Source organism: Haliaeetus leucocephalus, unplaced genomic scaffold (genome assembly GCF_000737465.1).
Source record: "Haliaeetus leucocephalus isolate CR32 unplaced genomic scaffold, Haliaeetus_leucocephalus-4.0 Scaffold517, whole genome shotgun sequence".
NCBI lineage: Eukaryota > Metazoa > Chordata > Aves > Accipitriformes > Accipitridae > Haliaeetus > Haliaeetus leucocephalus.
Genome location: NW_010972953.1, coordinates 3,443,064 through 3,459,196, shown reverse-complemented (window position 1 = coordinate 3,459,196; position 16,133 = coordinate 3,443,064). Strand labels below are relative to the sequence as shown.

General features: G+C 47.5%; 1 protein-coding gene across 1 annotated transcript in view; it reads right to left on the bottom strand.

The window, feature by feature from the left end:
* Positions 1-2,496: 2,496 nt before the first annotated feature.
* The window catches only part of TCEB3 (transcription elongation factor B (SIII), polypeptide 3 (110kDa, elongin A)), a 14,163-nt gene continuing 526 nt past the window's right edge, over positions 2,497-16,133 (bottom strand). The window contains exons 3-13 of the mRNA XM_010576339.1: positions 16,026-16,098; positions 10,918-10,974; positions 10,173-10,291; positions 8,064-9,279; positions 6,640-6,754; positions 6,113-6,268; positions 5,566-5,663; positions 5,106-5,286; positions 4,448-4,559; positions 3,996-4,147; positions 2,497-3,397 (exon numbers count right to left, since the gene is read on the bottom strand). Of these exons, the coding sequence (XP_010574641.1) occupies positions 3,336-3,397; positions 3,996-4,147; positions 4,448-4,559; positions 5,106-5,286; positions 5,566-5,663; positions 6,113-6,268; positions 6,640-6,754; positions 8,064-9,279; positions 10,173-10,291; positions 10,918-10,974; positions 16,026-16,098 (2,341 nt within the window). The 3' untranslated portion in view covers positions 2,497-3,335. The remainder of the gene's footprint in view (positions 3,398-3,995; positions 4,148-4,447; positions 4,560-5,105; positions 5,287-5,565; positions 5,664-6,112; positions 6,269-6,639; positions 6,755-8,063; positions 9,280-10,172; positions 10,292-10,917; positions 10,975-16,025; positions 16,099-16,133) is intronic.

Genomic DNA, 16,133 nt, shown 5'->3' with positions numbered 1-16,133 from the left:
CACCGCCCCAGGGGGCGGTGCTGGGCGCCGCACGTGCTCGCCCCGCCCCCCCCCCCCAAATTCCCCCCCCTGGACCCAGCAGCAGCAGCAGCAGCAGCAGCAGCGGGAAACGGGGCGGGGGGGGGCTCAGGACCTCGGACCGACCCCGGGGAAGGCCGGGTTGCACCAGCAGTGCCAGCCGCTGGGGGAGAAGGAAAGCTGCTTTCCAGCAGCGCCGGCTGCGGTTTAGACTTGGGGCTTGTTTCGGCCAGGAGGGGGAAAGGGAGCATCCCCTCCCCCCCTTCCCCAGCTGGCGCTGCGATACCCGAGCAGAAGCCCTCCTAAGGGCCATAGAGACCACCGAGTTTTTGCTAATAGCGTGTTTAACAGTCGTTGCTCAGAGACAGAAAAGAACAAGCAGACGCCGTCCAGTGTTTGGCTTTTATTGAGACATGGTTTTCCTCTTTTCATATAACTTATCTAATTAAAATATTCATCTTAGTTACCACAAAAAAAGGAACATAGAAAATTGTATATACACAGTTGGGGACCAAAATACAAATGCAAGTCAAAGTCACTCCCCCTCCTGCCCACATTACTCATCCCACCACCAGCGGGGCAGCGAAGGGGGAAGAGGCAGCTCTGCTCAGTTCCTTCGCATGTAGTGTAAGCACAGAAAAATTGCACAAGTGTAACACCCCGGGCACCGAGAGACTGGGAACAACGCAAGCACTTTTACCCTAGACTTTGCTTAGTTTGTGTCTCATGGCAGTAACCCTCCTGCCTTCCCTGCTGAGGACTGGTGCCCACCTCTTCCATCTGCACAGTTTCAGTGCCTGAGCAAAAGGGAGAGAAGCAAGAGCAGTTGGCATCGATCCCAGGACCAGTGGGACCCACTCAGAGCAGAGTCAGTTCAGACACAGCATCCCATCTGATCCTCTCTGTCCCCCCCCGCCCCTGCAATCCAGCTAAGCTAAAATACAGACACAGCTGGCAAAGCCTAGAGCAAAGAGGCTGCTCCAAGAAGCAAGGTACATCACCCCGTAACAGCAACGCTTTGGGCAATACCCACATCCGAGTATCTAGCTGTAGTATTAAGTGGCACTTTAGCAGTGCCCAAGGTTGTTCTCGGGCCTCACCCAGATCCTCTGCTCAAGGCTCCGCTGGGGCCTGAACACAATGCCAGGCTCCCCTTCCCTCCCCTCTGCCCCTACCCCAAGTACAGAGGAGAAATAAATGGTAGCACAACGGTCAGCAGAAGATAATATATTGTTATCTAATTAAAAATACAGCAAAATTAAATACAGCAAAAATGCAAGAGTAAGGAGCCATTATTTTACAGCACAACACACACTGAAATGCTGCACGGTAACATTAAAGCATCTGGGACTGTAACAAACTTACAGCACATGAGAGTCTGAGAACGTTTTTCCAAGACCTTCAAAACAGGAAAAGAACATAAACAAGAGACAGGTGTTCAGAATGGTTTCAAAGAAAGAAAGAAAGAAAAAAGGAGAAAAAGAAAGAAATCAACAGAAACCAGAAGCATACAGGGATTTTTCTAGAGCCCTCCAGGGAGGACTCTTCACAGCAAGGTTTCCCCTGGTCAGTGCGCACAGACAACTCCACCAGTTCAGGATTTGGCAGCCACAGAAAGCCAGCAGCAGAGCTTCTCAAGAGCTACCAACAACAGCATCCACTACCAGCACCTTTTCCACCTAGACAGCAACGTCCTAGTCCTAGGGCAGCAAATATGGCTTGGAACAGGAGAATCTCCCCCCTTTCCGATCCAGTCGGACCTCTGAGCCCTAACAGAGAGGCCGGCTCCCTCACCACATGACCTGGGTCTAAACAACTCCATCCTCTGCTTGCACCACCTCCGGGTAAGTTCACTTTCAAGGCAGACGTAACCCACAAGCGGAAATGTTCACCACAATAAGGCCTCACATTTAATAGTGAGTGCCCAGTTGTGTCCGGCTCCCTGCTCTCTGCAGCGACCTCAGCAAGTCCACCTGAAATCACCTCATGCATCACTCAGGCTCCCGACCTCCCCAGAGGAGCTGTGCTCCAGGGCACTTCCTCACACTTCCGCCAACCCCTAGGTCCGCCGGGTCACGTCACACACCTTTTCCTTCCAGAGCTCCAGTTCCTCAGACACCAAGTACAACTGAGCTTTTGAACTCCTGCTATGATGTATGCACACATTAGAAACAAACTACATTCAGTTATTCACTTCCCTCCAACCCCAGTCAAGTGGTTTCAAGTTCAAAGACTAAAATCCTTGCTTTTTCCAAAGAGGGGGGCAGAGCAAAACATACAGGGGAAAGACAGGATTTAACCACCAGCTTCCGAACAGAAATAAATCCTTCCCTATTCCACACAGAAAACAAGATAAAAGTATTCCTTCTTTCCACTAAAAGAGGCAAACTGATGCCTTCATTGATATTTAAAAACTGTTTTCAGTTCCAGAGGCAAAGTCCCCTGTCTCTCTCTCTCTCTCTCTCAAAAAAAAAAAAAGTTAAAATCTGACTTGGTGCACAGTAAAATTTCTCCCTAAACCCCTCGTAGTTTTATTCCCAGTAGCCAGCAGAAGACAACAGCAGCAGAGAAAAAGTCCCCAATGGCTCCTGACATCCCTGCACAACAACGTAAGCATCCGTACAAGATCTACAGTAACAGCAGAGAGAAGGTTGAGAGCTAAAATTTTATTAACATACACGAGAGCAAAGCCTCAGGACTTGATGCGCTTGCCAAAGGATCGACGAGCAGATGGGCCACCAGTCCTACCTGTTCCAGAGAGTCCAGGAGGGACTTTGGGCCCAGCAGGTACCAGATCACGAGGAAAGACTCCCATGACACCCAGTATCCACTCAGACAGATGGATTCCTGCCAGCTCTAGTCACAGGAGGGCTGGCCCGTGTACTGGATTGGGAGGGGGGGAAGACTACTGGGAGCAACATAAATAATACCAGCAGGATAGAGGGGCAAAATATTAATTAAAACCATTTTATAATTTATTAAAAGGTTAAATAGTTAATAGTCTCTGGATTTTCCACTCTCAGCAGGTGCCAAGACTTCACATTTTCTTGCGTCAGGAGATTCTGTACACCCTTCTTTTGACAGATGACAAAACTAGAAACAGGATGTTAAGGGCAGGGGAAAAAGAGGGGGACTTGACACTGAGAAAAGGACCAGAATAAAAGATAAAATACTGTGCTGTTGTCTTGTGCAGATCAAAGCTTCTCCCAGCAGCTGCAGCCTCCAAAAAGTTCAAAGAAAAGAGCTGTTTGGGTACCTTCTCCCCCTTCAGTGCCACTCCCCCACGAGAGGGAAAGTCCCAGACCTGCACTGCAAACTTATCTCCGAGAGAACCTGTTTTTGAAAGCTTTGATAGTCTTTGCCATCATGGGTGCAATTTCTGCAACAGGGAAAGAAAAAAAAAAAAACACCAAATCAAAACCAAAAAAACCCAAACCCGTGCATTAAAGCAGCAGTCACAGACTAGGACAGCAGAGAGCAATTCAAAACTGCAGCCCTGGCAAAACAGATGCACAGCAGGCGTGTGTGCTCTCCGATCATAGGCTATTGTATTTTCACGTCAGACCAAGGAGAGCCCACTCTGCTTTCTGCCCCACAAGAACACAGTTCTCTGGTTAAACTCTCCCTTCTTTCTTCTCCAGGGAGCTGCATTACAATTTCATTATTCCAAACAGCTGGACAGACACAGAAGGACAGCAGGAGGGGTAAGGCAGGGTTTCTGCCTCACTAGTACCATTAGGACAGCCTGATACAGTCAGCACTGAGCAGGCAAGTGAATTGGATGTTTCCCTATGCTTTTTCTTGTGCAAGAAGTTTGAACAGACTTTATCACCCTCTCCTTATGGAGAGGAGAGAGGCCGCCAACATCAACCCTCCTGCATAGCCTAGATTTCTCTTACAGCAGAAGCAGCAGATTTGTGCGTTTGTAAAGAAGGAGCTCTAGGAGACCACATGGAGGTTCTGTGGTTTGTACTTACTCTTCACTGGTGGTTTCCTGGGGTCATAGGAGGAGAAGGTGCTACCCGAAGATGGGACAGAATGGGCACTGCTGGTGCTGGGCCCATCATAGGACTGCTCCTCACTCACACGAGCGTGGCTTTTGCTAGATGTGTACAGGACTGGTTTTATTCTGAAACAGAGATGGGAAAGACATTCCAGTAAAGGAGTCACTGTGGTTTGATGCAATTCTTCAGACACAAGCCACATTTGTTAACAGCAGCTTGGCTGATACCACATGGAACCAGCAGTGACCAGGATCTCCAGGCTTCCCAGCAAGAAAGAAGCTATTTCAGTTACAAGTTTCACTGCAAAAGGACCTCCCAGACACACAGTATCCTTTTCTGCCAGGATGCAGAACTTCAGGGGGAAGCTGGCAGAAGCCCACAGGAAAAGAGGCCCTAAACAGCAAGTGCTACTGAGAAACACTCACTTGGTCTTCTCTGGCAGAAGAGGTCCTCCAGTTCCAAACTTCTCTTGTCTCCTTCGTACGTCCCGAGGGGGCTTTGCTGCAGAGTTCACAAACGCCATTTTGGCCACTCTACCTGTAGGAGGCCAGAGGGAAACATTGCTTACATCCAACTTACTATAAAGGAGGCTCCTCAGTGCTTGTCTTATTACAGCAAGCTCCAACCACATCTCCCCAGTCCATCCATCCATTCCAAAGCTCTGGTGATAGCCTCCTCCCTAAGATCTGAACCTCTTGCAGTCACAATATGGGCTGTGAGAAATCAAGACTGATCAGGTCAGTAGTTCTCATTATGTTCAGCAAAAGAGCAGGAATGCTTCCCCCCACCCTGGTTTTCTTCAACCCCAGCATGTAGAAACCACTGTGGAACAGGAGGTGCCTCTGCAGACCTACATGTTCTTGCTGTAAAATATTGCTCTGTCTAGTCTGCATCAGCAGCACTATAGATGAAATCGAGAGCCTGCTAAGCCATTAAGCAAAGGCCACTGCATAAAGAACAGAGCTAAGCAACTCCTAAATTGGACTAGATTTAAACCAGTCATTCCAAAAGATCTTCCCCACACAAAGATATCCCCTAGGCAGCATTCCCAGACCCCTCTCTGATTATTCAGCCCTACTTTACCTTTGGGTTTGTTGGCATGAGCTGAGCCGATGTTCCGTGCTAACATGAGCAGCCGCTGCTCTCGTGCGTCGTGAAGTCGAAGGTACATCTCCCGCCAGGACTCAAACTCTTCTGGCTTCTCATTCTTGAAGTCTCGGAGACAGTGATTGTGCCACAGTTGATCCGTATCCTCAACAAGGACCTGAAACAAACCCACGTGTAAGCTGGGATCCCTCCCAACACCTTTACTCTCCTCGCCCTCAGCACCAGCTAGTGCCAGTGTCACTGGAATACCAGAGGACAAGACAGCTTAGGGGCCAACTTGCAGCAAGAGATGGGCTGACGGCAAATCCGGGAACTCAGGACTAGCAAAAGCCACCTCTTACTGTAAAGAGCATTGTTCTTTACTATTCTGCTATTGCAGATGAGTACAGAACATCACTCCCACATCACTACCCCTTCCCCAGGCCCAGGCACTCACGTGATTACATTCCTCGATGCGATACAGCTGTTCTGGGGTGCATCTCTCCAATACTGGCTCCAGCACTGAGAAAGGGACACCACCCACTTCATAGATTGCTAGAGAGAAGCAAGACGCACAGAGTATTTATCCTGCTCCTTCCTTGCCAAGGAAAGGGCTTGATGCCCTGAAATGCAGTGGAAAAACCAGCAGTGCTGCACGCCACTACACATTGCAAGGGGAAGGAGAAAAGAATCATAGGTGCAATAGCTCTAGTGGGTCATCAGGCACCAATAACTCCAAGAAGTGCCTGCGGAAGGATCAAGGATCTGTTTACCACTATTGCCAGTGCTTTAGCAGTCCCTGAAAGCATGCTGGGTCTGATTACTGCAGCACCTGAGCTTTCAGTGAGATGTCCCATATTAGTTAGCTTGTCTTGTGACAAGGGGCAACTAACTGTTCACATGTTCCAAGCCAGATGCTGCTAGGATATATACAAACAATTTACCAAGACTTCAGTACTACCTGCATGGCAACATGACTAAGACAGATGAGGAAAGGTACTTACAGTCAATGTTGTTACTGAGGACTCTGATACATTGCTGATACAGAGACATCATCTTTGGGAGGTAGGCAGTTTTAGAGCCTGAATACACTTGCATCTTTGAATTCAACCGGCGGCCTGTAAAACCCGCTTCGCTCTCTTCCACTGGTGAGGAGACTGCTGTAAAGTGAAAGACTTGGAGTAAGAAGGGAACAGAGAAAAGGATAGCCCACCCTGATAAATGGCACAGGAGACACAAATTGGAGTCATCCAGAAGCAACCTAGAAGGTAAAGTCTTCTCTAAGAGACCTGCAACCTAGTACAGGAAGGGCAAGTCCAAAGCCCAAACCTCAAAAAGGGTCAGCAAAGGATCTTCCTCATTTCTGCTACAGCACGTGGGAAAGCAGCTACCTTTTTCTGAAACCTAGGCTCTGGGCATCAGAGGCAGGACACCAGACCCCAACAGAAAGACTGGAATCCAGTCAGCATCCACTCCCTCCCACAAACAATGGCTGCAGCCCATTTCAAACCTGTTTTCCTGTCCAACGTACCTTTCCTTTTTGTCTGGGAGCAGGTAATGGACTCAATTGAAGGAAGAGGGCGGTAATTGGCCTGGATCGGGGGCAGTGGGATGTCTGGTAATGTTGGTACCACATCTAAAAGTATCTGGAAGGAGGATGTACATGCAAGTAAGCCAGGAATACAGGAGAATGTTACATCCTGCCAGCACACAAACAGCACTGAACTGCACTTTGTTTGATATTTTGAGTAAGTCACTCAATACTTACCAGCTTGCACCAGGAAATAGCCTCGGGGGAGGCTGCACTTCTGCCACATTACTGTGGCTCTGCCTAGGCTGTTAATACAAAGAAGCCAAAATTTGGGATCTGAATCACTCAGCTCCCTCCAACAAGAGCCATCCACATCTTTAACCTACTAGGTTCAGTGCTGAAGGCCTCTGGCAAGAACCCAAGTCAGATTAACAATGCAAAGAACTACACAAAAAACAGAAGAGAAAGCTGGCAGAAACATTTCCTTGATCTCAAACACTCATTTACCCATTCTGTCTCTTCTTCCTCCCTCCTGCAAAAAAAACTCTGCAGTGGTAGAGGAGAGGGGAACCTCACAAACTGAGGAAAACCTAAAACTGATATGAGGCACTTATTAGAATGAATAGCACGGCAGAATTTTAAAATGCTGCTAAGATTATAAAAACACTTTTTGAAGAGCAAAGCATTTCAAAGTTGAGTAAAAAGATTAAGGAGTAAAGGTTTTGCACATTAGTCCCTATCTATATACAAAACCCTGGCACCCAGGTTGCAATGAACACCTACAGAAATATTGCTCATTTTTCAAGCTTTCATGAGAGAAGATCTGTCATCTAGAATAAGCTGCATGGTACCACCAGCTCTCCCATTTCTCGAGACCAACAGATTTAGTTAACAAAACTGTAGTACTGACACAGATAAAAAAAAGGTCCATTTTAGAGAAGCATAAATACTTGAGAGGAGAGACATGGGAACCTTGCTAGCAGGTGGAGGTGCACTGCATATTAGGCTCCATTCTACATTGGCTCGTATCTAGAGATAGTCTGCATGCTTAACAAGTGTATCATGTCCAATATGCTTTCATGAGTATTTAGCTGAAGGTGTTCTCTTTTACTCTCTCCATTTTTGAATAAACAGGGTTTTACCTATTGCATTTCTTTTTTACCCTCCCTCTTCACCCACTTTTCCAGCAGACTTCCACTCTAACAGGACGAAGCAATGCCTGCAGCACACGGCATATGAAACACAGTGTCTCCCAGCATGAACCAAGAGTCACAGACCTAGATACCAGTGAGACACCGCAAGCACACCCTGATGCAGAACACAGCCCAGCACCTCCAAGGGGAAAACTATTAAGCCCCAGATGGCAGGACTGAAAGCAGCTGATCCCACCTTCTTTGTTCACTCTCAGATCCTTCAAACCTTACCCTCTTTGGTTGAGGAGGCTCTGGTAGTTTCTTCTCTGCCTTTTTCTCACTTGTTCGCTTGTGGCTTGGACTTTTCCGACTTGAGCTTGAGCTGTTGGTACTGGCTTTGGATCCATTCTGTTTGCTGTGCCCTTGGTCTTTCTCCCCAGCTGATGCAGAGGGTTTGGCTGCTTTCTTTTTCTTTTTCTGGGGCTGGTCGTAGCTGAGATATGACTCAAAGGACATTGTAGGTTGTTCAAATTCATCCTCTGCTTCCCCCTCCCCAAAATTTGAGGAAAAGCCTGTTGATTTTTTGTCCACATCGGAGACTTTGCGCTTCCCCTCTGAAGATTTTAAGCTCCCAGAAATCCCCTTTTCTTTAATCCTATTTGACGAGTCACTCTCAGCTTTCCGTTTCTCCTGCTCTGTATTAGAGGTCTCCAGGCTCAGCTTGGGCTTTTCCAATTTGCTTTTTTCAGAGTCCCGATGTTTTTGCTTCTTAACATGGTTGTCCAAAGACACTTCCAAATGTGGCAACATGTGCAACTTCTCCTTTCTGGAGGCACTGCTTTCTCGGTTCTTCTCCTTCTTGGTACCATCTGACATCCTCTGCTTCTCCTTGCTGCTCCCTGCCATGGGGGCTTCTTGGAGTTGCTCTTTAAAAGAGGTCTTGTGCAATCTTTCTGGGCTGAAGGCAGAGGTCCTGTCTTCCCCTCTGCCATCAAGTCGCTGCTTCTTGTGAGAAGACTTGTGCTCTTTGCTTCGACTCATGTTCCCTTTGTTGCAGAACTCACCAGGGTTCCTCTCCCGGCCTCCCCCCAACTTCTCCTGAAAGCTGTGGCCTTTACTGGCTTTCCGATGAAATACTGTTGGTTCTTCCTGCTCCTCAGAGGCATAAGGGTCTGTGTACATATCCTGAGGGCTCTCACTTGGCTCAGGTGACACAGCTTGTCCATAGTCCGAGTACTCCTGATCTGAAGAGAGCACTGGGGAAGATCTGCCCCAACCCTTCCCCTCGTGGCTACTATAGCCGTAAGTCTCATGGGCTCTCTCAGGCCTAGGATACCTTTTGGACTTCTTTTCCCTGTGATCTGGGCTATAGGACTGGCTGCAAGATGGCTGGAAGGGTTCTGAATACTCCTGGTCAGGTTCTTCATCCTCTCTGAGGGAGGGTTCTTGATGCCTTTTGCTTGAGCTGCTCCTCTCATAGTCACGGTCTTCAGAATCTAGGTTATTTCTGAAGGGATAAGAAAACAAAATAGTTAGATTAAAACTTGCCAATATGAATGAAAAGAGCCACTCCCCATGGACCATGTGGACGGGAACCTTTCTTGAAGACTAGGGTTGTATTTGTTAGTTTTGTGCCAAGAATACCACTAATTCTCTCAGGCACAGCAACATTCAGGGATTTAGAAACTGCATTTCTAGTGCAGGAATTGATTAAGCATTTTTATTAGGACTAGAGACTTCACAGTTCACTGGGAAGCAGAGACAGATGCATACAGAGACTTCCCCATATGTACACACTCCTGGCTGTGTGGTGCCTATGGGAAACATGTCCCCCAGTTTGCCAGTTAAGCATGCAGGGATACCACAGCCATTGAAATTATCATGAATAACTGGGTCTTTACCACCCACATCTAAACTATCTCATTGCCGGGTTCAACACAGCTTTGTTATTGCAACATGCTTGCTAGCATTAACTTTCAGTTTCCATAGGATTTTTGCACATAAAAGCCTTCTTTCAAAGCAAGCCACTTCCTTTACTTGTGCCTAGAACATCCTCTCTTCAGCATCATAAAATGGGAAGCAAGCAGATTGCATCTCTTGCTTTGTGAAGGGCGCTTTTCTGGCATCTACTGTTAATCTCTTCATCAAATTGCAAATTCTTGAAAATTGGCCCCTGCTTTCACACAAAACTGCAGCCATCAGCAACCCAATGCTCTGTGGCTAGCAGAGGCAGGAAATTTATGCCAAAACAAGGCAAAAACCCCATGCAGAGTTAGCACACTTGTATTAAAAGTTTTTCCAGAGCCTTCACTTTGTTTCCTTGGTCAGAGAAGTTCATAATCTCCACTGCAAAAATATAACAAAGCTTATCCATCAAGATAACCAAACAGGTTCACTTACCTGTCTGCCTCTTGGGATACTGGCACTAGCTTCTTCCACCTGGCTACAAGGTTCTTCGCAAAGTCTCCTACAAACTCGTGCTTCCGTAAACTGTTCACAGTCTTCCCAACACCTGTCTCCTTCATGAGAGAGCCAAGACATGAATTCATCTTAGCAAAATAGTCAGCATTCTCACCTCTGCTAAATTTCCTACAAAGTGAATAAAGTTAACCTGCTACCTATGGCTGCTAGGCAGAAATAAACTTCCCTGATCTAACAGCAAAGATATCACATATATTATGTTTTCAGCACACATTGTATCTTTTACTACAGTTCTGTAAATCAAAGACAACTTAATTCTACCTTCGTCAAACACTAATTATTTGTATTAATAAACCAAGTTAGTATTTACCATGACTGTTAGTAAGCTTGAAGACAGAAGACACTAACAATTTTAAGGATTAGCACTTCCTAATTTCATGCTGATTCAGTTATTGTTAGGAACTGCTCCACCTCTCATATTCCAGTCAAGTGTTAAGCTTTTGGAAGAACCAAGAATGACAAACTGTCCTCCATGGCTTCACACTTGCTCTGACACACTCACAGAATCTCTAGAACCTTATCACAATCACGCCTGTGATACCGGGCTGTTGCAGGTGGCTGAGACAACACACCCTGTTCCAAGGAAAACAGCATTTCCATGGCAAACAGTTATCCAGTGACTTGACAGACACGATGAAAGTGTGAGAGATTTCACAGCTCTTACCACAAGAATGTCAACTGTGATGGGCAACTCAGACAGCCTCTTCAGACTTTTCAGCAGCTGCAGAGACAAGAAGGAAAGTGTTCAGACTTGTCATACTGAACCACATACTGCAATTAGAAAGGAAAATTCTGCACTGCGTGAGAGCTTGTTAGAAAGATCCAAGTGGCAGACAGCTGCTATCTTACTCCAAATCAAACTCCTGAGAAGCTGAACATGAGGACCAACTGTAAAGAAATTAATGTCTCTTTGCCTACGAGGGCCCATCTGAGAATCTTAAAACACACTCAAATATTAATGCTTTCTTCACACAGGACTGCAGCTTAACTCCGGCTTAAAGCATCAGTAACAGACACACACACAACTGTTGTACAGCAAGTGGAAGAAAGGACTCGGAAGCTTGTGACTCTTGGAAGGGGGTGCTGAGAATCGCATCACTTGTCGAGAAGAGGGGAGAAAAATATTGAGTCATTTCTGAAGTTTTGCAAGCTAGACACTGAGGGCAGATAGATATCTAGAGGCTCTTAATGATCTAAGAGGGAACCCATACCTTCCCTCCAGACCCTCCCACTCTGTCAGTGCTGCTGACAGTCTCTCTCCTCTCAGCTATAGTCTGTGCTAAAAAGGCAACTGATCCCTTCCACAACCGCTGCCTCTCACCTCACTCTTTTCCTTTCCCTTCACCATACACCAGTGAAAAATGTTGTTTTCCTCCACACATGTGCTGCCAAGTGAGCCCCTGCCAGCACGTACAGCTGCTCCACGGGCCAGGGAAGGAAGAGGAGCCCTCTCCGACTTGCACCCCAGTAAGGGGCTGCAGGTGGAAGGGATGTACTGGCACCTCTGCCACCCAGGCGGTTTGGGACATCACTTCACCGAGATGTCTACCAACTTTTTAGTTACAGTACATGGCAGCACACTTCCGACAGCACCACTGCCCCTCATATTATTTCCCACAGCTCAGCTATAGCCACAGACCAGCCTTGTCAGCGTTCCCATTATTATAGCCCCTATACAGCCCAGGCTTTGTTCAGCACTGCTATGCTATATGCCATACAAAGGGCTGTCCCCAATCCAGAAGATCTTCTCTTTAAAGCACTGCGCTCATGCTCAAATTAGCACTGTTGGCCTAAGCTATTTCAATCACCCCCACTTCCACTGTGCAAGGTGGTTTAGAGGTTTCCTTCCTTTTGAAGGAAATAAGTTCTTTTAACCTATTTGAAGAGTGCGATTACTTTCAGAGAGAAAATACTTGACACAGAGATAAGGGTTCATCTAGCTTAAGTAGAACCACAGGACAGTTTCTGTTCACCAGAAACTACTCCATTATATTTAGGACAATTACTGTGACTGAAGGTTTAGGTTTTCTTGTTTGTTTTAGAAGAGTGAAACACTAATACCAACAGTAACAGTGTGTTTCAGCACTCTCTAGCTGGGATGCTGAGGGGAATGCAACAGTTCTAGCTGTGCTGTAACCACAGCTAACCAGGTCTTCAAGCCTTCTGTCCCTGCAACTCCAGGCTCATGGTAACGTGGAGTCTCCCCCAGGATTCAAGGGATCTGAGGCAGGTAACATGCTCCACCACCTACCTCAACTGATGGGGCAGGGGGAGAAGCAGCCAGTTAAGCTAAACAATCCCAACATCCTTTCAGTTTTCAAAACTGCTGTTACTTTGCCAGCACTGTGGCTCAACAAGCCCACTAGCAAGCAAAGCCATTGAACAGAAGCAGCAAAGGCAGACACAGCTCATTGCTGCCTCCCCTCAAATTGCTGTGGCAAGGCCTGCCAGGGCTCACGGGTCAGGATGCCTCTGGGAAGGTCAAGATCCTTCTGGCATCAGTAACACAGGGGCTTGGACTAGTGTGCGCAAAGGTCCTGTTTGGAAGGGAGCAGGAAGGAGGGGAAGAAGGACAGATCTTGTATCAGATAGAAAAAGAGTAAGACAGGGCAATAATAAAACAATAGCATCTCTGTAAGCTGATTACTCTCCTAGAGAGGTTGTTTCAGAGCTTACGAAATCCCACCATGAGAGTAAGAGTCAAGGGAAAACTCATTATGGTATTCTTAAAGCCTCCCAATTATTTTCTAGCTACATCCCACTGTAGCATCTTTCACAGCTTTTTTTGCTCTTTAGTTATTTGCTGCCTTCAGGGCTGAATTCCAAGAAGAAAAGTGCTATCCTCAACAGAGGCCATCTCTGGATTTTGTATAGCCAGGGGAAGCGTAGTTTGAGACCAGGGGACCCACACATTTGATCCAAAACATGTCTCACAGGAAACTGGCTTATTCCACACCCACTGCAGTCAATGGTTGGAAACCTCCACACATCTGAAAAAAAAAAAAAAGCCAAGAGCTGGCTTTCTGAGAGGCCACCATACACATACTTTTGCTTAAGTGTCACTTTACCAAGCTTTTATACCTGCACATTCATTGAAAATGTTAACATCGTTTGAGTTCAGCAGACCTCCCAGACAAGTTGTAAATCTCAAAATGACGCTGTCAGGAAACAAAGCATTTTTGTTGCCTGCGTCATCAGTAATGCACTTATCTGACAATCTAAGATATCAAAACCTGTGTTTATTGACGCTGTCCAAGTGCCATGCAGCCTGGCAATATCAGAGTAGGAATACATTTGGGAGCTGTGTTCATAGAGCACAGCAAAACCTTGCTTTGCTTGCGACCTCTGTGGACCACAGGTCCATGTGCATGAGACGCACCAAGTGAGACAACTCCGATGCAGTGAGGCTTAAGAACTTGTACTAATCTGTACTTCCTATGGAAACAAGCTGATGGAGTACACCTCACTGCCTTCAGCTGAAGTCAGCCAAGCAGACTCAAATCTGGCAGCTCATATCAGAAATAACTGAGATCCTACAAGTCCTATGGGAAAAAGGTGACCAGGTAGAAGACAGAAAACACAAGGCTCATATCCTGCTAGACACCAGATGAAATACATATGACAAAGCTCTTCTAAAACACCCCAGTGTAGAGTTTCAGTCAATCAGCCACAAGACACAAACTATAAAACCTTCACTTAGTTCCAGCTCCAGTAAAGTTTTAACACGGATGGATTGTTTTCTTTTTCTAAAAGAAGTCAGCCAGACCATTACAACACTAACAACACACATAAACATCAAATTACTACAGCACAGCCTGGCCTCTTCCTCTCCGTGAGGATGCTCTCTTGTTCATGTTTCCCTTAGTCTCTTTTGTCCCTCAGTCCTGCAGCAGAGCTTGTACCTTCTCTGCTGAAAAAAAAAAAAGAAAAAAGACCGTTTCCAAACCATTACGACAGTGTCCAAAGTTTCACTCATACAGTTCTGTGCCAGCAGCCCAATTTTCACCCAAAACCAATATTAATACTTAACATCTTTCAGCAAGGCAATATAAAGTTGTACACAATGATGGGCAAATATTATTCTTTCACATTACTGAAAAAACATTGCAAAAGGACAAGGCAAGAAAACCGAAGAGTGGAAATGGTGTAACGTGTGGCTAGCACCCAGAGGTGCTGTGGATTTGTCCTGTTGACAGGGTAAAGCTGTAGCTGCTACAGAACTGTAGTGGAAACAGTTACAGCAGAAGAGCTGAAAGCCATTTTCTGACATAGGAAGGTGCTCAGAAGATACACAATCTATCAAGACATTGCAACAGCAACTAAATTCAAGCCTAGAAACACTAATAACACTTCCGAGGATACAGCTGAAAAGTTATCAGAAATAAAAAGAGTACAGGTCACCAGACGTTTCTGCTGGGGAAGTGAAAAGGTTTAAAGTCACTATCCTAGCTAGTGACAGCTTGCGAATGCTTATCACCTCTCCCTCCCCTTGCAAAACTGCACATGATCAACAGAGGAAGAAATGACTGAACACCACAAGGTTACTGGAGAAAGAGTTAGCCTGTGCAAATAGCGCCCAAAGACTTACAATGCCCAAGAAACACACACAAGCAGTTATTGCCCCCAGCTGACACAAGGGTCAGGAAACAGGAGCACTAATTCTCTGTGCAGAGCGTGCTGAGCCAATATTTGAAGTCTTGCGCATGCCCTCAGCACCATGGAGTCCAAGACGCCCTGGAATTGACTCCTCAGCAGTCCCTCAGCTCCATTTGGGGCACCACTGGTTAAATCCTGCTCTAGTCCTGGCTGAGAGGGTGAGAAAAGGAACCAGACCCTCCCATCACTTTGCCCCCAGCTAGGCTGGAACTGGGTACAGGGGCCTCCATTTCAAAAGGTCAGCACTTGAGCACTTCAGTATCCAGCCTTTTTCACGGGTGCTGCGAGGTCTTGGAAAGCGAGCGGTTCTGCGGGCATTTGCCTCAGTTAAACAAAATTTGCAGAGTGGCTGCACAGTCCTCACTGCCTCCTCTTTCACATGAATTAAGTGAAACACAAAGCTAACACCTGTAAATAGTCACAACAGATGCTCCCCCTTTCAAATATGACATCCTAGAGAATGGGATAACAGCATGTGCTGGGCCCACACCTGAGCTCAACCCTAATTCTAAATTTCAGTTGAAAAAAAACCAGCTCAGAATCCTGGTGCCCAGCAGGAGAGTTGCTGTCAGCGACAGACGCGGCCGAATGTCACCGAACAGATTGGAGCACCAGCACAGATCAGGGCAGCGGGCGCAGGGCAGCCGCTCCGCGACAGCTGCTGCGGGCAGCACATTTTGGCAGCCGACACGTTCCCTCGTGGAGATGGGCAAGAGGCATCAAGCAACTACCCCAAAGCCAGAGTTAAAAGTCAGCAACTTCTTGCCCGGACCCCAACTCCCCGACGATCATGGTGGCCTTGCCGTGGTCCTGGCCCTCCCTGGTCCCACGGCAGGGCTGCACCTCCCTGTCACCTCACGCCGGGCACCCGTGGCTCTTCCACCACGAACACGTCACCAGGGCAAGACTCTTCCGGCAAGTTCTCCCGTTGCCCGCTCGCCTGCCTCTCAAACCGCACCCCATCCGCGTGTCACCCGGGGGGACCCCACGCAACGACCCCGACACGCCGCAGCGGGTCTCCCGTGGGACAGCCGGGGGCCTGCGAACCCAGCCCAGGCTGGCAGCAACACGGGGAGGGGGGAGCTCCCACCGGGGACAACCCCCCCCCGGGCCTACCCCGTTGCCGCGGCTCGGAGGCGGCGGGTCGTCCGCCTCACCCCACGGACCGTGGCCCCGGCCGGGCAGGAAACTTCGGGGAAGGGGTGGCGGGGGTGGGGAGCGGAG